This window comes from Lepisosteus platostomus, chromosome 23, assembly GCF_059453375.1.
Source record: "Lepisosteus platostomus isolate fLepPlt1 chromosome 23, fLepPlt1.hap1, whole genome shotgun sequence".
NCBI lineage: Eukaryota > Metazoa > Chordata > Actinopteri > Semionotiformes > Lepisosteidae > Lepisosteus > Lepisosteus platostomus.
In genome coordinates, this window is record NC_142633.1 from 12,268,046 (window position 1) to 12,289,026 (window position 20,981).

The 20,981-nt window shown below is 42.3% G+C and overlaps 1 protein-coding gene across 1 annotated transcript in view; it reads right to left on the bottom strand.

The window, feature by feature from the left end:
- Nucleotides 1-20,981, bottom strand: part of LOC148642057 (uncharacterized) — a 133,456-nt gene that overhangs the window by 108,036 nt on the left and 4,439 nt on the right. The window contains exons 2-4 of the mRNA XM_088617556.1: nt 19,094-19,228; nt 17,046-17,155; nt 1,833-1,937 (exon numbers count right to left, since the gene is read on the bottom strand). Of these exons, the coding sequence (XP_088473682.1) occupies nt 1,833-1,937; nt 17,046-17,155; nt 19,094-19,228 (350 nt within the window). The remainder of the gene's footprint in view (nt 1-1,832; nt 1,938-17,045; nt 17,156-19,093; nt 19,229-20,981) is intronic.

Below are 20,981 nucleotides of genomic sequence, written 5' to 3' on the forward strand. Positions count from 1 at the left end.
TTTCTGCATTGTTTGTCTTGCTGCTCTACAACAACGCCCATTTATAGCACTTTTGGCTTTTGAATGGTGCCCAGCGGGTCTTAAGAAGAATAATAGATAAGCATAAAAAGAAAACATGCAAGTTAAGTAGACAGGAAAGATATCTGCCTGTACCTGAGAGGTCGTAAAAGGCTTGAAAACACTTTCAATATCAAACCACTCCTGAAATTGTATTCAAGATGCTTTTGCTACTATTTTGAGTAGGGTAAAGAAGGATCTTAGGATATAAAATGAGTTCAGTCAGTTACAAATTATGAGTCAAGGAAATAATGTCTTCGCTGTAGAGTGAATCAAACATCAAGAGCCTGATTGTCACAATGGCCATAATGACATGTTTTTGAAAGTGAGCAGCAGGCACAAAAGCTACATAGTCACAATTCTAGCTACAGTATATGTTTAGATGGCATTCAAGAAAATCACGAGGCTAAGATCAAAGATCTCAAAGCCAGGAGCTACACAGGAGAAGTCTGACCACACATTAGGAGAGTGACAGGTCTGATATTATCACATGAAATATCCCCTAACAAAGTGACTCATGCAAAAGATAGCTCAACACCATTGCAGCTTATAACTCATTCTGAATGGTTACCTCTATAAAAAATAAACAGGCCCTGTGGAGCAACACTATTGCATGATGAATTAAAACCTGGAACTATGCATTCAGCCAAAATGTCCATCAAACTAATAAAAATAAATAAATTTGAGTTCCAGTGCACCGTTCACGAATACAAATCAACAGCAGGTTTTAAAGCAGCCGTTTAAAATCTAATAAAATAGCTAAACTAAACACATTAAGCTTTCAGTGCAAAGCTAAATTCTGCATTCCTGAATTATAACACAAACTTGTTTGAAATCCAGGGAACATCAGGAGATGGGATTGGAGAAAGAAGCTGGTAAATGTCTGAGAATTCCATAAATCCAGAGGCAGGAGTGGCATTTCAGATAACCATGGGAGCACAGAATGAAGAGCAAGAACTAATTTGGTGGAAGTTGGACAAGGCTGTGTCGGAACATAAGAATTGCAATACCGAATATGCTTGCAATGTCTGAGAAGAAGCCGATAACAAATGTATTTGAAACCAAGAAAAGGAAGCATGCTTTTATTCAGGGGCCTGGAGGAATACAGAACAACCTACAGAACGAACCCTGGCCTCTTCAAGAAAGGGCTGGATGAGTCTCTTGGATCAATGACCAAAATGGTCAAGATGGGTCAAACAACAAACTAAATGGCCTTCTCTCATTTGTAAGCTATCTAATGCTCTCCGCAGAAGAGATGTCATGCCACTGTCCCTTAGATACCTGATTGAGTTCAATAAGAGAGCAGACTAAGTCAATTTGACCCGCTGCACACTCAAAGATGTACAGAGAAGGCAGGAAATGCACAGAAAATCCATTAGAGTGTTTCCTATATGCAGTTAAGTCTAGTTTTATCCAGCTATCCAGTAATGGATTAATTTACACTGCACTTAGACTGCAGAAATTTAGAAGGTGATCATTTTACATTAGCTGCCGAAAAGGTTAGAAAATGATGATCAGGGATTCTTGGGTCTGAGGAACACACATGTAGTGGAATCCTAATGCTTTTTCAATTATTGAAGATACTCTACCTGCCTTTGAGAGATCCCACATGTCAGGCAACAAAGCACAAACTGCAGCTGAGCTGGTATGCCAGAGGTCTTGGATGGGGCTGTGCCCCATGTTAATGCCATCTCCCATCCTGCCCCTTAAAGCTCAGAGTGTCCGCTGGGCTGGAGAGGTTGGCATGGCGGGGGGGCGGGTTGCTCTGTACTCACCATACTGGCAGCTGGGCCCGTGGAATCCGGCCGGACAGTGGCAGAGCTGGGAGGTGCCCTCCACACACTGACCCCCGTTGAAGCAGACGCCGTAACTGCAGAGAGCTGCGGAGACACCACAAAAGAGAGCTGTCACAGGCACGCAGTCACACCTCTCCCGAGAGCACCACCTGGCTTCGAAGTGAAACCCGGGCAGAGTGAAAAGAGAAACAGAGTGCTTGCAATGAGCTCTTCAGGACATTATATTTAGATATTGCCTGATCGCATTCGGTAAAAACGAGCAGCTACCCAATATGCATTGTGAAAATAGCCCTTGATATTAAATTCTTTTAAAGATGAGATCTCTTAAATAATATATGGAGCGCATATGATTATTGTAAAGTAATATCATGGTATTGTATAGTATTTAAAAAAAGACTAAGAGGTCCTGAATTCTTTATCTAATTATAGGACCCATTTTTCAGGTTTTGCCGTTTACTCTAACTTGTCCAGTGTGGACATTTGATCCCAAAAGGTACGGAGTTGATTCATTCTTACAGATTCTGTAACCTAAACAGAGCTAACTTACTGTGGCAAAAGACTGATCGCCGGCCTTAACAAGGCAGATGTCACCTGAATCAATTTCAAACAAGTAAGAAGCCCAACGGCTGTCCTCATTCGAATTATCAGTGTTCAAGCTGGGCGTGCTGCCAAGCTCTTCGAATAACCCTCGGCCAACTGGGGCTAGTCTTGTATTTAGGGGAAAAATACAGCAATCAAATATAAAAGACAAATATTAGAGCTTCTACAGACAGAGAAATATGTTTAAACAAACAGCATAGGCAAGTATTTAAACAAACCAAAAAAAGACTGAAAGAGAAAAATAATTCAGATTGCCTGCTTCTTTCTTTTCCAAACCGGAACCTCTTCGTGAGATCAGACACTGACAGTCAGTGAGCCTAACCTACAGTCCAAAGGCCCCCTGATCTCCTTCAACAAACACATTACAGGCTACAGAGTAGAGCTGGTGATGGACGGAGCACACTGGTTTTTCTCTGGCACTGCAGACAAGGCAGCGAGTAACAGATAGCGATTAATTCCAGCAAAAATCACACACTACCCTTGCCTCTCCTCTCCCATTTCAGCTGAGGAACAGAAGAAATAAATCAGCTGTGGTCTGCTACATTCTCTCAGCACAAGAACGATCAGTTGCTTTTTGCTCACAGTTAAATAAATGACATTTTTTCATGGTAATCTGTTAACATGCTGATTTGCCAACAGCATGACCAAATTTGTCTGTTTACCATGTGTCTTATACGCATTGTCATTCACACTGGTGACTATGTTCTCCTGCATTATGGTCAAGGGGATATTCAAAATGATGAATGAATGAGATGTGCTGCATTTAATTTTTTGTTCAGGAGTTTTTGCATCATTGTCAGTCACAAACTCTCTTCTCTAGGGATTCAAATCCCTTAAAACTGAAGACAACCTTATGTTGAATACCTACAAATTGATTTAATCTCCATACAGTCTAACATGATAATCCACTGTTAGATTTGAGGAACTAACACTTTCTAAGACTAGGAAAACAACCTTCCACACATACATCCCAGGACTATAGCTTATAACCTTGAATATATTTGTTAAATCCAACTAGGATTTGTATGTAAAAGTTAGCCCAGTAGGGTTAGGAGGTGAGATGATAAAATGTATCCGTTAATATCTTCTATGGGGCTTATTTTATACAATGTGACGAATATGCATAGTAGGGTATGTGAAAATGATCTGTTTATGTATTTAACCAGGAGGATACCTGAATTCAAATTCAAAGTGAGGCCAGGCCACAAATTCACAATGTCCAACCAAACAAACGTTTCATATTAAAATATGATCATCAACACACTTGCATTTTTCACAATATTAGTTTAAGCAGAAACCTTTGTTTGTACAAAAGTGACTTAAATGAACTACCAAAAGCCTGAAAAAAGAGATTTTCTGTGATTTTTCCAGGAGATAAGTATTGTTTTTTCGTAACAGAGATTATAATGTTCAGAGGAGAACCATTACTTTTAGAGTTAACAATGTTTCTTGTTTTCTCAACAATTATCTGTGAGGTTCTTAAGGCCTGTAAACCACAAATTATTCAGCTCTGGATTGACATCATGAACTTAAGTTTCTAAGTTTCCTCATGCAAATGGGAAAAGGTCAAAGACTGACGCTTGCACTGCACCCTCTTCTCTGATTGATGCACCCAGGGATTTTTAGTAATGGCCTGTGGATTCTCAATCTCAGAATGTGAAGGTCAGGTGTGCTGAGCAATTAAAAAAGTGTATAAAAATCCTGGAGGCAGAACCGATTTTAAATAAACATTTTAAGTGCTTGTTATTCCAAAACAGCTGACATCTGTGCCGAGGAATTTATTCTCTGTACACTCCACATGCTAAATACTGTCAGCACAGCAGTGTTTAATCATGTTACGCGAGCGTTTGAATTAGTAATACTACAAAAGTAAGGGAACAGGCCAAATCTTTTCTGCTAATCTCCTAAGGCCACTGTCTCCCAATTGCTAAAACAAACGCAGCTTTAAGTCTGAGTTTAAGACTCACTTGCCTCTCTGACAGAGGTTTAGTGTGTTGAAAAACCAGGGGATATTAAATCACCTCCTCCCAGATGGATCTGGAGGCTATATTTTAATTCCTCCAACTTCCCCTCGGGTCCTACTTTAAAATACTTCCAAAGGGTTGACCCGATTCAAAAGAGATTCCCTTGTTATCCATTTCTTGTCCTCATTGTCCAATTGTATGTTCAGCGTGATTCTTCTTTTCCAGTCCATGAGATTAGTTTTTCTCAATCTACCTGCTCAGAAAATGGGATTCGGAAGCAGCAGAATAGTCACAGGAACAGCAGAAGGTTCAAAGAAGCAGCAAGGAGGATCTGATTCTTATCTGCATTGACTGCATGATGACTGCTGTGATTTAAGGGTTTTAAAAGACAGTAAACATGCTTTCCTGTCCTGGGCCTTGACCGTTATGGCAGCAGTGGGGGGAAAAAAACACTTCCTTCATACAAACTTTATTACCTTCAATATTTGGTCCTGACCTTGGTCAATCAAATACAAATTCAATCACCAGATCCTGCAGCACACTGAACTGTTGCATCGCTATGGCTGACTTTTAATTTGATGACTTATAACTGTAACCATCTGAACCAAACGTGGTTAAATGCCAGACCTGACAAATAATACCCATTGGATGGAGCACAAAGCAGGCATCTTGGCAAATGAAGAATCAACACTAAAAAAATTGGTTAAATGATCTTTAAACAACGATTTAACACCATTTTTTTTGTCCCAAGATTTCAAGCTGTGTAACAGAAGTACATTTTACTGAAGACTTGCCAAAAAGACAAATGGAAACTAACAACACAAAGCTTGTGTGTATGAGCACAATAGGATCATTTCTATTATTTTTAACAGATTGCAAGTCCTCTGAAGTGCCAAGCATTAACTACAGAGCACAGCCTAAACAACCCCACACCTGTCTGACCTGTCACACTGACACTTGGACAATTCTATCATAAGTACTTGGTCACAGAGAACGACCCCTACAAAAACTTCTGTCTATGAAACACAACCATTGTCTACCCTCCTGGTCTAGTGAATCAGTCAATTCGTCTAAAGCATTATCTGCCACAGGGGTGGCCAAGCTCCATCTAAATACACCTACTGTATATTCTTATACCACTAGGTCAAGAAATGGTACACATAACAACTTTAATCAATATAGTACTGTAAGTTACCTGGGCCCAATGGGCAACTGTGACCTTTGGAATCTTTGGCAGTTTCATTTCAGAGGATTCTTCTGAGGTGGTCAAAATGATCATGTTTCAAGGGCAGAAATTGGTGAGTTTGTGGTGAAGGACATGACACGGTGAAGGAAGTCATTTGATTGCATACATGGCATTTATAAATGAAACACTGAAAAACACTGTGCAATTATTTGGACATTTATAGCAAACTCTTAACTCGTTTGACAGAGAAATCGGAACACTCTGGAGAGGACAAAACAATGGAGTTCAAGAAGGACATGTACCTCATACTGCCAAGATCCTAACCTGAATAGTAAAACCTCTTAAAAAGAGGAAGATGAACTGTACACTAGGAAACAGGATACCTTCAGGCTTTCTTTCAACCTTTTGCAGCCCTTCAAGGTTTCAGCAAAACGAGAACTGTGCCCTTGAATGACTCGCGTTTAGCTCAGCCCCTGAAAGGCAGCTGACTGATAGAAACCAGCCACACGGCTCTCCAGACTCCTTCTTATAACTTTCGTATGATGCTCTACGATGTCCAGTGGTTCATCTGGAGGCGACACAGTATTACATCACTTACAGCTGTTCGCCCCATAAGCCTGAACATTATTTCAGTGTGATATAAATCCCAGGATTCCTTCAGTGCAAGAAGATGGGAAAACATGAATGTAACCTCTGAAGTCTTCATTGTAATACCAGTGGACTGCCGGATAGCTAAGGTCTTTCACAACACTGCAATTCTGTGAAGCTCACAGACATTGGCTCCTGACCGAGTCACTGTTTGACTGCTCTTGACAGCCATAATCTCCCTTTAAATAATTCCCATAGCCTGCCCTGCTCCAGACCAAGCTAAATAAGACTTACTCCCAGCTGTCTCCCTGATTGTCTTGCTCAGTCATGAAAGAACCTTGGCTGAGTGGATTAACAGTTCACACAAAAGCAAGAGGTCAATATTGCTTGCTTTCCTTTATTTATTCAAAAGCGTGAGATGAGCAGGTGGTCAATAGTTCTGTGGTTTTACTACCTTGTATGCATTCATTGTCCATAAAAAATAACAGACACACAATGTCTTTAGAAGCGTGTATCAGTCTTTTCAATTCACAGGTAATCAGTAGAAGTCCCTTCACAGCAATCAGGGGAAGTGAGACTAATACGATATGATACGCTAGGAATATCTCATTTAAAAATCACATGTTCACTGTAGATTACAACATAACAGAAATGGATGTTATGGTTGATCAGTTTAGCCTTGAACATAGTAGGCTATGGGGGGATTTAGGCATTTTGAATTTTTCCAAGGTATTAGTATAGACAGCTCAAGAGAAGTCTTCAGTTTCAACAATAAAACAAAGACACCGTCTCACAAGCTGAAAGTAAAAGGTTATGTATTAAGGACTGAAAATACAGCAGGAGGCACTTCTTGACAGACAGAGGAGAGGGTTTCTGGAACAAAGTATCAGCCACATTGTTGAAGCTGAATCCCTGGGAATATTCTGAAAACGGCTACATGAGATATTGGGATGGACTAGCAACTAGCAACCAAAACTGCAATATTTCTTCTGCAATTTCTATGCTGATTTTTTATGCACAAATATGAAGTAAAAATGCCTTATAAATCCTGCCTGCTGGTCGTGTAGAGCTCTATTTAAAGTTTAATGCTCTCCCCAGTAGATACTGTGCTCTTTGTCGTTAGTAGAAGTCTTGTGGTCTCAGGATTTTGAAACCTCAGACATGTTTTGTATTGCAATGGAATGTGTAAAATAAAAGGCTTCTGGACAATTGAATAAAAGAGCCAGGAGAGTTTTCCCAGGAGCCATAAACTACCAGCATGTTTGTGGAGAGAAACCAGGAGGAAACCTCTGCAAACACAGGGAGAACATTCAAAACTCCACACAGATCAAACCCCAGGTCTGGAACTGAATCCTCGGCCTCAGTACAGGGAGGCAGCAACTCTAACCTTTGCGTCGCTAGGCCACCGTATGATGATTTTGTGAGGAAAAACTGTTACTTTCGTATCAAAGGAAATGTATTTTGGCCAAATTAAAAAGAAAAACATTTTGAACACAAAAAAACAAGCCGTGTTGAAAACCCAGCAGCTAGGTAAACATTTCGGAGTTCAAAGAGGTCTGGTTCAAATGTTTGCCTGCTGACAGCAAAGAGTTGTCAAGCAAACCATAATTAGCTAAGGATCTCCAGATAAAGACAACTCTTAATTGCACGGTTGTTTGCGTGGGTATGTTTAGATGCTGTTTGGTTGAGAATGGGTGTCATTTACCTTGTGACGGCTGCCCCATAATGTCTGTTTGTCAGATGTCCCTGTCTGTTTTGTCCGTACTCCACATTGTTCAGTAAGTATGACCACACACACAACCATGCACTCCCTTGGATTATGCTGGTGTTGTTCCTCTCATCAGGCTGTCAGCGCCGGTGTCAGCCCTGTGCATAACACCTGCTGAGACATGGCAGGTCTCCATTCTGGAGCTCATCTGGAAAACAAATGCACTTCCCTCTGGATGCCATGGTTCACACACACAGCCCAGCAGCTGAGCAGAGCACATATCTGCCTGAACCAATCCAAACTGGATATAAAGACATTTCTGATGTTTCCGACATCATATGCTTATCTGGATAGTTTGTAGCCATTAAAACTGCATGGCAGTTACGCAATTCATTATGATTTTACCACACTTACGGTATACCATAACTTTCCTCTGCATTGTTAGTATCACAGTTTACCAGGCATGTCCTAGGATCCTCTGAGATGAGATAGGAGTTAAAATCTTCCATAACCCTGAAATATATTAATGTGCCAACTTCCAACTTTTCTAAATTACCTTGCCCAGCATAATCTTTTAACTTAACAACAAATATGATAGCTCTATTTTATGAGGGTTTTAAAAGTACTGAACAAAAACTGCATCATTAATATTTGAACAGCTACTTTTTTCCAAGGTACAAATATTAAAAACTGCAGTTTATCTTCAGTTAATTAGTAGCGTGTCCCAGACTGAATCAGTTATGCTGTCAGCCATTGATTCTGTCTGTTCTGTGGCATAAAGAGTGAACAGCTAAGAAGAATGATCTCTTTAGCATTCACAGCACAGCAATCAAGCAGCACTAGAAATTTGTAACACTTACAGTGCCTTGCGAAAGTATTCGGCCCCCTTGAACTTTTCAACCTTTTGCCACATTTCAGGCTTCAAACATAAAGATATAAATTTTTTATTTTATGTGAAGAATCACCAACAAGTGGGACACAATTGTGAAGTGGAACGAAATCTATTGGATTTTTGAAACTTTTTTAACTAATAAAAAAATGAAAAGTGGGGCGTGCAAAATTATTCGGCCCCTTTACTTTCAGTGCAGCAAACTCACTCTAGAAGTTCAGCGAGGATCTCTGAATGATCCAATGTTGTCCTAAATGACTGATGGTGATAAATAGAATCCACCTGTGTGTAATCAAGTCTCTGTATAAATGCACCTGCTCTGTGATAGTCTCAAGGTTCTGTTGAAAGTGCAGAGAGCATCATGAAGACCAAGGAACACACCAGGCAGGTCCGTAATACTGTTGTGGAGAAGTTTAAAGCCGGATTTGGATACAAAAAGATTTCCCAAGCTTCAAACATCCCAAGGAGCACTGTGCAAGCGATCATCTTGAAATGGAAGGAGTATCAGACCACTGCAAATCTACCAAGACCTGGCCGTCCCTCTAAACTTTCAGCTCAGACAAGGAGAAGACTGATCAGAGATGCAGCCAAGAGGCCCATGATCACTCTGGATGAACTGCAGAGAACTACAGCTGAGGTGGGAGAGTCTGTCCATAGGACAACAATCAGTCTTACACTGCACAAATCTGGCCTTTATGGAAGAGTGGCAAGAAGAAAGCCATTTCTCAAAGATATCCATAAAAAGTCTCGTCTAAAGTTTGCCACAAGCCACCTGGGAGACACCCCAAACATGTGGAAGAAGGTGCTCTGGTCAGATGAAACCAAAATCGAACTTTTTGGCCACAATGCAAAACGATATGTTTGGCGTAAAAGCAACACAGCTCATCACCCTCAACACACCATCCCCACTGTCAAACATGGTGGTGGCAGCATCATGCTTTGGGCCTGCTTTTCTTCAGCAGGGACAGGGAGGATGGTTAAAATTGAGGGGAAGATGGATGCAGCCAAATACAGGACCATTCTGGATGAAAACCTGTTGGAGTCTGCAAAAGACCTGAAACTGGGACGGGGATTTATCTTCCAACAAGACAATGATCCCAAACATACAGCAAAATCTACAAAGGAATGGTTCACAAATAAACGTATCCAGGTGTTTGAATGGCCAAGTCAAAGTCCAGACCTGAATCCAATCGAGAATCTGTGGAAAGAGCTGAAAACTGCTGTTCACAAACGCTCTCCATCCAACCTCACTGAGCTCGAGCTGTTTTGCAAGGAAGAATGGGCAAGAATTTCAGTCTCTCGATGTGCAAAACTGATAGAGACATACCCCAAGCGACTTGCAGCTGTAATCGCAGCAGAAGGTGGCTCTACAAAGTATTAACGCAAGGGGGCCGAATAATTTTGCACGCCCCACTTTTCATTTTTTTATTAGTTAAAAAAGTTTCAAAAATCCAATAGATTTCGTTCCACTTCACAATTGTGTCCCACTTGTTGGTGATTCTTCACATAAAATAAAAAATTTATATCTTTATGTTTGAAGCCTGAAATGTGGCAAAAGGTTGAAAAGTTCAAGGGGGCCGAATACTTTCGCAAGGCACTGTAATTTCGGCATTGGTGTCTTCAGGCTTTTCCAGGATTTAAAAAAATCTGCTTTGCTACATAGTAAACTTTTTTGTAAACTCTCCTTTTTTTTTCTAGAGTCTGAAACCCTTGATTTATCTTCGTTTAGGAGCATGTCTGTTGCTTTGTCATATTTGGGCTCAGAATTGACTGGTTAACTTCACTGAAAAAACTCTCAAAGAGAAAACAAAGACAAGTACACAATTCTACGTCTGCCTTCTCTAGAGGCACAAAAACTGAAACAAACAGGAAAGAGTAACTTTGATCTGCCACTGTCTCCTCTGCCATTGTTACCAATTCCATTGTTGTGCAGCAGGAGACCAATGTGAAGAAATGCCGGCCAGACTTTCAGGCCACCCAAGGGTACACACAATTCCTGATTTCTATGTCATTAGCAGGGATTTTCGCTCAGTCTAACGATAAGCTTTCCATTCAGTTGCTAACAAGGACAGCAAATCAGCACATTGTCTGTAGCAGCTACCTCTGTTAAAGGCTTATTGCTGTTATACATCAATATTGACAGTCCCCATTTTTGACTTTCAGGCCCATTCTTGGATATTGTTAGCTCCTTGCTGCTTAATTGAAAGCAGAGGCTCTCGAGTAAACTGCAGGGCTTAGAAATGTGAAGTACCCCATTTGGCCTCTTAATCTTCCAGGGTTTTATCAGGCTGTCAAGTACTATGCCACTTATGACTATTGGACAGTTCTCCTTAAACACAAGGAACTTTTACACATCCAACAGTAACACGTCTCCTTGAGCCTTACTATGTCTCCTTTAAGGTGGAAGGGGGATTTCAGGCAGTGTGTAATGAAGTACAGTATAACATTCACTGGTGAATTGGCTTTAAAACTAAAGAGTCAAACTACTGCCATTATCCAAACTGATTCCTGTCCATTCTGAAAGATCACCAGACATTTAATTACATCTCTAACACAGGAAAAGAGCATTTTCCTTTCCAAAAAAGTCTAATCTCGTAATCATTTCAAATTGAATCATCATTATCATTGTCAATGTCATCAAAAAATAATGTTATTACAAAGGTCCTATTGCAGGCAATAGGTGATGCTGGGTTTTTTTATAACTTCAAGACACAGCTTAAAAAATGGTCCCTTAGCATTGTCCTCCCAGATGCAGCTTAATCTGCTTATCTGTTTGAAAGGAATTGTAGCAGAAGGCATCAGGAGCAATCAGACTGGGCAAATCTTGGAAAAACCTAGAGACAAATCATCACGCAAACCCAGTAAGATAAGATACAGAGCTGGGAGACGGAAACCAGATCAGTCAGGATATGGAAGACCTTCTCCCAAAGAGAGCGATTCACATGGGCATGTAGGGAACACTGCAGACAAGAGGAGTTCATGCAGCCCATCTGGTTTGTTTGTTAGCATTTATCCAGTCCAAGAATCTCATCCAGATGTTTCTTGAAAGAAGCCAGGGTACCGGCTTCAACAATGTGGCCGGATTTCTAACTCCAGATTCCCCAAATCCCAAGCCTGACCTCAAACTCATCTTCTCAGCACAATATCAGCCTCTGGACACACAGGAGCCTTTCAGACCACCCAGGACTTAGCAGCAATCATGGGCAACGAAAAGGACAATGAACCTCAGACCCAGGTCACAACCTGAACAGAGATTCAGCATTTGTAAGGCAGGCACAGTTTGAGCTGAGGTAACAAATGGCTCTGAAGCCCTTCATGGACTTCAAAAACTTAGCAAAAATGTTTGAATGAAACAATGGACACTTTATTATAAGGACACAGTCCTAACTTTTTGGAGTGCTTGGATTTTTATTGACTGCAGAAGCATCACCCTGAAGATCACAGAAATCACTTTTTTTTGGTTTAGTGATAGAAGATACAGTACTAGCACCTCCATACAATGATTAATCCCCTGACCCTGACAGCCAAAGGCTGACTGCTTCTAGGCAGAATACAATCTGGAATAGCAAATGTCATGCATGTTGCTGAAACTCAAGCCAGTGTCCTCAATGTCATGCTAATCATTAGGGATCCCTCCCACACTGACAGGCGAGAGCCCTGGTGTGTGGGGCTCTTCCGGTTAGCTCCTGCAAGGCAAAACCCTTTTCTGTAAAACAGGTGACTGGCTGCTGCCTCTGTCTCCATCAGCTCTTCAACACAGGGGCTGTATTTCATCTGCTTTCTGGCCCTGAACTACACACCAGTCAATGATGCTTTATCCCAGCATTGTGCCTTCTTCTCATTTTGTATGAGAAAGAATTTTAATTGCCGGAAAAAGGGGGTTATTGCAGTGGTTATCAGTCCGGCTGCGTCCTTTCAAAGACAAGAAACATCAGCGGACTGGGGGGGGGGGGGAAGATACTAAATTTCACGGCCGTCTAAACTGACAATCCCGAACAGGCACATTAGTGAAACTAAACATGTTATTTTAGACTTCAATTTGTATGTTATCCCAAAACATATTACGGAGTCCTAGCCAGTATGGGCCTTGCTATGTTGGCCAAACTAACTCTGAAGTTTAACTCTGAAGAATAAGAGTCAGCTTTTTTCTTAATACCGCTGTATGTCGCAAAAAAGGTCAAAAAGAAGGTATTTGAATACCATATCTCAAGACAGCTGACCACCATTTTTTAACTGAAATGGGAACTAAATGTTCCCTGACCTGTCAAAGTGTTGGCTTCAAGAAATGTTACACCATGTGTTGCCACACTTAGAAACTAACAATTTTAATTTATCAATTAAAATAGTTTTAGACTGTGCTAAGTATGTAAAGGCACATAATGTGATCTGATGACTCTACTTAACTCTGTCGACAGATGTGCTGATATTAAAATATCTTCAGTACAATAGCACTTGTGATGAAGTAATATGGACTAGAGAACTGAAGCATTCCTATGTTACTAAACGGGTGAGATACATTTCTTGGCACACCGATGCATTATGAACAGAAACCACTTTTTCTTTTTATAGCGGGATCTGTTCCCAGGACAGTGCATTAACTTGTGAACCCCGCATCTCTCAACCGGGCTTGGCGGACGGAGCGGAGTCTCGCCGCCACCGCCCGCGCTGACCAGCCGCCGCCACAGGAGAAGAACAGAATGTCTTCAAGCGCAAAAACACCAGCACGGGCCAAGGCATTCCAGCTATGCCATGTCAAGTGGGAAGTTTAATTAGAAAAGCAAATCGCATCGCATCTCGCAGGAGAACAGCTGCTCAAAATCCCCCAGCCTGTTAAAAGGGAAGAGGAGCTGAGACAGGCAAGGAGACGCAGAATAAAAACGATACGGGGGACAAAAATGAAGATGCCGTCCAGCAAACTCAGCAAATGTTTTTTTCCCCAGAAATGGGAAGAGGTAGAAATGTCACAGGCGTTTACCAGAAGACCTTCAGACTCTCTCCAGAAACCCAGATGCTCAGCAGATGCCTATGGGCAATGGACAGCTGTGAGGATAATGGTTCAATGCCTGCAATGACAACTCCCAACACCGAGGCCCAGCAGCGTATCGGGGTCATGACCCTCACTGGTTTGCAACTGTGTTTTGTTTGAACTGAGGACAGTCAGAACCATGTGCAGCTCTGTGCCACCTGCTCCTCCGCTCTGAATATCAGCTGATCTTGGTGGCTGTGGCAGAACTGGGGCAGTGCTAGGAGGCACTGGCCGTTGAAGAGACGATTTACCGTACTTCATCCTGGGAGTGGCTAACAGACCTGTGTGCTGCATTGCAAAAAAACGTTTCAATTCTTCTCGTTTGACGTGCGGTGGAGTCCAAGAATGGATTTTTCTGGGGGGGGGGGGGGGATTTTTTGCTCTAGAACAGTCACAGACTACTGTTTCTGAAGATGCCGATTGCTTTTTGCCTGTTATGCTGCTTGATCCAGCAGAAAATCGGATTGTGCAAATCGCAGTGTCACCCGGTCAACAAAGATCCAGAAGTGGCACTTAGGCATTTTCATTCTGCTCATTTCATTTTGGAGCCGAGACTGTGCATCAGCGGCTTCAGCGATCAACGCTGGGATCTGACCTTCTATCTTACATTCGAGAAAACGGCACTGCAGCAGCGATCAAAATGCAGCCAGAGAAACTTCAAGGGACGAGCAGGAATGGGACAAAACAAATACGGCTCCTACCGAGAAGACAACCTATTTCATCCTTCTAGAATTTAATACTGTGCCCTTTTTTTCTAAAACAAAGAGCGCATTGAGGAGCTGAAAGGCTGTAATGAAACTCTGATGAAAAACAGAAGCGAGGGACTCTCTCTCACCCTCTCCCAGCCTTTAATCCCCCAGCATGACTGCTGTTGTCCTGGCATGGGCAGTGCCTGCTGCTAGTTACAAATAGGTTAGACATAACAGATTGTGGTGTGGAGCAGGGGCAAAGAGAGGGCACTGTGAGGTAGGCATGTACGTTCAGAAGGGGCAGGGGGGCAGTCTTCATTGGGGAGCAGTCGGAGGAATTCAGGCTATGTGACTTGGCCTTACTTCCATGAAATCCTATCAAAGGCTTCCAGCCAGGTTTCATCAGTCCTGTTCGCTAAGCCCTTTGATGAGGACCCACAGAGCTGCCAGAACAGGCAGCCCCAGAGCACAGCAGTCCTGTTACAATACTGCAGTGTGGGAGAGACCTGGGCAGAGCAAGGCCAGAATGTGCAAGGATTTGCAATACGTGGATGGAAGGAGAGCAAAGCCACTGGAAGAGTGGCCTGCAGAAGGGCTATACAGCTTGGCCCCTTGTAGGTACGGATGAGTGTGTTCGAATCCAGGAGCTTCTTATTTTCCATAAACAAGAGCAGATAAAATGCAGCGCAAGAACATCTGTAGCTCAGTACAAATCTTGCTCGGACGACATTCTTAGAGAGCTTTCCTTTAAGCTTTATAAGGAGCAGGAAAAGAAGTGGATGAGGTAAATGGGTAATGCAGTATTCAGCATTCCACAGAGTAGGTGGTCCTTCTCTGCTCTGCACTTTTCATCGTCACAGTGGTGATATTTAACGAAGCAGTGATATTTACAGGACTTTCTTCAGAATAAACAGTGAAACATGAGCCGTGTGGAAGTGCATTTAAAACCGTGAACATCAGACACTTCTTGACATCAGGGGTTGTGGGGGTCTGGAATACGCTACGCAGTCAGGTTGATGAAACTGAAAAGGGGTTCTTGATCAGAAATGAAAGTTTACCTCGAGAATCTTTTTTTCTTTAAAGTAAAAATAGTCCTGACACGGCAAATGTAAAACCTTACATTGCTGGATACAATGCTACCCCCTCTAAATTGGGCCGTTTTCGGCTCAGGAGATTCTGAGAAAGCGTAGAGAAAGGTACGAAAATGCAACAAATCATTAGTAGCAAACAGCATTCTTCTGAGCTTTTCTAGAGTTTATCACAGGGTGCCGCGTTTGTGTTTTCACAAAGGATCAAATTCCGCCCTGCAATTTATGGGCACTCCTAGACTAATGGAGATGATCTGTCAGCCACCTCCACCCCCACTCCCTGCACTGCGGCACATCAGGCCCCTCACAACATCTTCCAGCAGCCTGCCAACATCCGAGGGAAACAGGAGCCACCAGGGCCAGCGGCCCTGGAAACAGGGGAGAGTAGAGGTACTCTGCTCCCTGGAGCTAAGACAAACACTGTCAAGGCATCTCTGACTGCACGCTGCCCTCAGCCAAGTGCTTAGCAAGGTCTCAAATAAACAGCAGGGGGAAGCCTACCTTCAATTACACTGGTTAGTTTATCTTTTTGGGATTTTTGTATAGAACAATAATAGTGGGGATCACATTGCCATTAAAAAAAATGGGGATCACATCCATGCCTCTTGTGTGATTATCAGACAGGCCGTCTGATTAATTAGCCCAAACTGCAGCAAAACAAAGATTTGCACCTCTTCACCTCCGACATTCACCCCTACCCCTGTCCTGCCCTGTGGCCTATTCCTGGCCCCCGGGTTCAAGACAACAGCCAAGACTCATCATAAGAGTTATGTTTTATTCCCACAGTTCTACAGCAAAGTTTTTTCAGCTAAGAAAGTTCCACAGTTCCTTCAGCTAAGCTACTGAAAGGTTCACTCTTGAAACAGCAGCAAACGACTTAACTCAATTAGAACTAAAGCATAGTTTATTAGTACAACATAAGACCTATTTTCTAAAGCATTATTAATCCCCAGAAGGACCTTTGTGTATGGGAAGGCAGTTTGTTTGCCAATGAATTGGAATTTTATCATGCAATTATCATCTTATGACATGATAATTTCATTATCAAGAATAGTCATTCAAAAAGACATATTTTGCCATTGATAATCAAAAAAATATCAGACGTGACCTGTGGTACTTGAAATATTAAGAACATATGCTATAAGGTACCTGCTAGTGTAAACTGTTTGCGATGTGTGGAGTGAGTCATGCACATGGTATGTCTGCTTCGTGAAGGGCTCATCTCCTTGGCAAATTATTCTGAATCCATGGATCTGCTATAGCATTGGTCTGACTAGATGGGAAAAACGCATACTTCGTGTGATCTTCAATCCACATTTCCCATCATGCACATGAAATTTCAACGGGACATAATCTTGGCATCACAACTGAAACCAAAGTGCTCAGAGTAGATGCCAGGGGAGATGTACGAAGTCTGTGAACGAACGCGGAGCGAAAGCGCTCAGGACACTCACGGTAAAGACAGCCGGCCTCGCCGTTGAGCTGCGACCATCCTGGACAGCACTTGTACACAGTCTGATATTCCTTCCTGTACACCTGTCTGTAGGCAGTGTAATAGGCAGTCCTGAAACAGAAAGACACAAACTCTGGATTCATTATTTAAAACACCACATACAGTACACATCATTTCTGCACCCCAATTGACATTTCTTCCTACTTGTAGATCTCTTCAACTCTTGCATTTTCAGGCTTTGAGGAGGTATAGTTCCGGACCTATTACCTCATAGTTGGATGTCTGTACGTTAATGGGCTTAGCCTTTAAGCTGAGTACATCCTACTCTGCACTCCACACTCAATACACCCTCTCCCTCTCCCTGACATTTAGCACTTCACTGGCTGTTCCTTCTTTATCAGACAGCACATGTCTCAGTCTGTTTCTATCGCCTGATTGAATCATCACCTAGAATGACCATCAAAGCCAGCTTTGTGTATGACAGGAGGCACACATGAGAAGGCAGAGTCATAAACCGTGGCTTGAAAGGCCTCCTTGAACTTCTAAGGCCAGAATGTGGAGGCCCGGCTCTCAGACTGCACTCCAGTCATTCCAGTGCTACCATTTCATACAGCCTCAGGTGTGCTGCCCATGATGATTATTTCAAATTACAGTTTACCTGCCGGGGGGAATGCAGCTAAACCCTGCATTTAAACTGATGAGAGGTGGCGGTGTAGCTGCTTGTTCAGGAAAGAAGAAAAGCAAAAGGAAAGAAAGAAAGACTTACTCGATAACAAAACTTTGTTGAACCTTCTGACAAACCAAATTTAAAACATGATTCATCGCTCTAGCCCCCCCAGAAGCTGTTTCAGGTATTTAGATCCATCCACAGCCATTATTATAAATATGATAGAATAATTCTAACTATTATTAAAATAACACAAAGACACACTTGCCTAACAACACACAGGGAAACACAAACCAAACTTGTCATCGTGAAAAACACATGGATGGGGGAGAAACAAGTCTGTACTTCTGTACACAAAACAAAGGAGCCAGACCAGTTAACAGTCTTCTCTGTTCCTCAACAGCCCCAATCCACACAAACACACATGAGTATCTCAAGTATCCGATACTTCGCTTGTGGCTGATTAGTCTTGCAAGAGTCTACTCCGCCCCTCCAAAACTCCCTCTCTCAAGTTCATTTCTTGTGGTTCAATCAAAAGGTCTGCTCTTATTGCTTGACTAATCCCGGGGTTACTTTAATTCTGAAAGACTAATGAGACTTATCTTTGATTCAGGTCCCATTTGCAAGCTGTAATAACTTGTGCTCAACAAACATATCAGTATAGTGAGCTACTCTCATTATAAGCACCACTCGTCCAGCGCAGCACAGTGCTGGCAGGGTTTCGACAGCAGAGCACCTGGTGTGTGTGCCACCTGACCGCCGATAAGGCGATGCCTTCCTTCCAGCTTCCATCTGGAAACAGGCTACTGACCTCTAGTCACAGAAACTTGCAGTTTTCAAACCTCTTTCAGTCAACATTATTAACCTTCTTCCCTTTACCTTTATTAATACAGACTAATGGATAGCACTAAAAAATCATTGGGTGTTCTTATTAAAAAGGCACATTCCAGGTCCTGGTGGCCAACACCTGCTCTGGCCGAGCCCTCAGTTACATGATCAAATCCTTTATTGACTTCATCATAAGAAGAAGAAGAGGAAGAAGAACAAGAAGACAACGAAGAACAAGAACAAGACGAACAAGAGGGTGATTATTTTGAAATGTTTGTTCCCAGCTCTTACTTATAAAGTTACTTTAACCGTTGCATTTTGAAAGGGAAGTAAAATCCCAAACGTGCGACTCGAAACAAAATGCCAATATTCAATTGAATCAACTTCTTGGATCCAGTAAGGCTTCAGTGATCTGATGAAGGTGGAGGGGAATGAATACCAGCAGGTGTGTGGGGTCACCAGGGCAGGGACTGGGAAGCGTTGCTGTAAGCCAACAAAGCGAGCCCCCGGTAGAGAGAGAAGCAGCTCTGTAACTGGTGCTGCTGTGCACTCACCTCCTCTCGTATCCCACGCACCACAGCTGTCCCTCACAGCCCTGCTTCCACACCTTGACCATCCGGGTGAAGGCCTGGACACAAGGCTGCCTGTGAGCCACCATGGTCAGCTCCCTCTCGGCACACACGTGAGGCCTGCCAGGGCGGGAGAGGACAACGGCAGCTGGAATTAATAATGGCTGACCCCTCCGTGCTTGGAGCGCCGAGCACCGGAATCCAACAGCAAGAAAGAAAGCCAGCACTCCCCCAGCAGACACAAACACAGCACAGGTGTCTGCCTGTTCACATCCGGTGGACACCAGCTGCACAGAAATTTGCACCACATGCAAGGAAATACTCCGATGCGTCAGTGTGACTCGAACTTTTCTTGGAGGCACTGTGATTGAAATATCAAAATTAAAAAAAGGCACACTTGGCGTTCTCCCTGCTATCCTTCAAATACGCAAGGTCCCATTTAAATCACTCACATTTGCCATTATTTCTATTCTTAACCAGACGCAGGAGGATACAGTTAAGTGTTCATTAGAAGCAGCCATTGTTCTTTCTGTCTGAAATGAAAATGTCCTTACTAACAGAAAGAGGAAATCATTATGTCCTGCTAACACACTTCTCTTCCATGCTTCCTGCCAGTAATGGATCGTGGATGCTTTCTGGTGTTAAGAAGAGACAATCAAAGACAAAACTCGAGAATAAACAAGATCTTATAAAATGCCCTGTTTAAAGAATCGATAAAGGCTGAGCAGTGTACTGGGTGACCTCAATGGCCACATAAAAATTACAGATAAATCCTCAGTTTTTTCTCCCATTATCCCTGGGTAAAAAGCACTGTTTACTTTGGAATTTCTCTCCATTATATTTTTCAGAGGGAAATTCCTGTAAACCCTTGTTTGTTTAAAGAGGGACAGGCTGCTATAGTGAACCTGCATTACACAGAGAACATCAAATTCTCCCACGCACAGGAAAAAACACAACATCCAGTAGGTTATTCTTTTTGCACTCCAAACCCTACTCTTCTTGTAACATACAGCAATCTAGGGTTTTTCCAAACCTCAATCTGCAGACTTCAGCATTGAACAAGTTCTTAGAAGTCCCCGTTTTTTCAAGGCAAACTGAGAGAGGATTACTCATCTCTCACAGCAGCAAAGGAGAAGTAAGGGGTGGGGGTGAGACCCACAGAAGCACTTCTGATACTAAGACACAGAGTGAGGAGATGGGGGAGTCTGAATGACACAAATTGGTGATTTCTTTTACTTTGGAAGCTTTAGAAATAAGTCTCATCCTGACAGCAAGTTCACTGGCACATAAAAAGACATAAGAGCTTAATCATGCTACTTTTATGCTATAATTAGAAAGAATGGTTAAGGACACATTTTCGTTAAAGCTGACAAATCCATTCATTTTATTTTCATAATGCTGCAGCTTTGATTTTTTGGGTTGTGTTGGACAGTAATTATTGAAGTACTAGATTTAACATTCTAAGCCTGTTGACTTGTGAAGTTTTGAAATGGTAGCTCTTGTCTCATTTTTTTAAGCAGTCATGCGGGAGCCTTCAAACCTCTTCTTTGCTAAATGGACCTGCAGACCAGATCTAAAACTACTGCATCTCCAAAGAAAGAGGGTCTTTGTTAGGCACTAGATTTTGAAGATTTGAATAACTGGCATAAGCTACTACCAAGAAAAAGACTTGAATTTTATGATAACTCTGATCTGGGAAAGAAATCAGAACCCACACAACAGTAAAGTAGTACTGTGGTTAGAAATGTGGAAATGATTCTTTCCAAATGCGATTTAATTCACACCAGTACCATGACAACTGCAATGCACCCTCTAAAACATGCCATTTCACTGAAATATAGGTCTGAAGGACTGCACTCCCTTGTCTAGCACA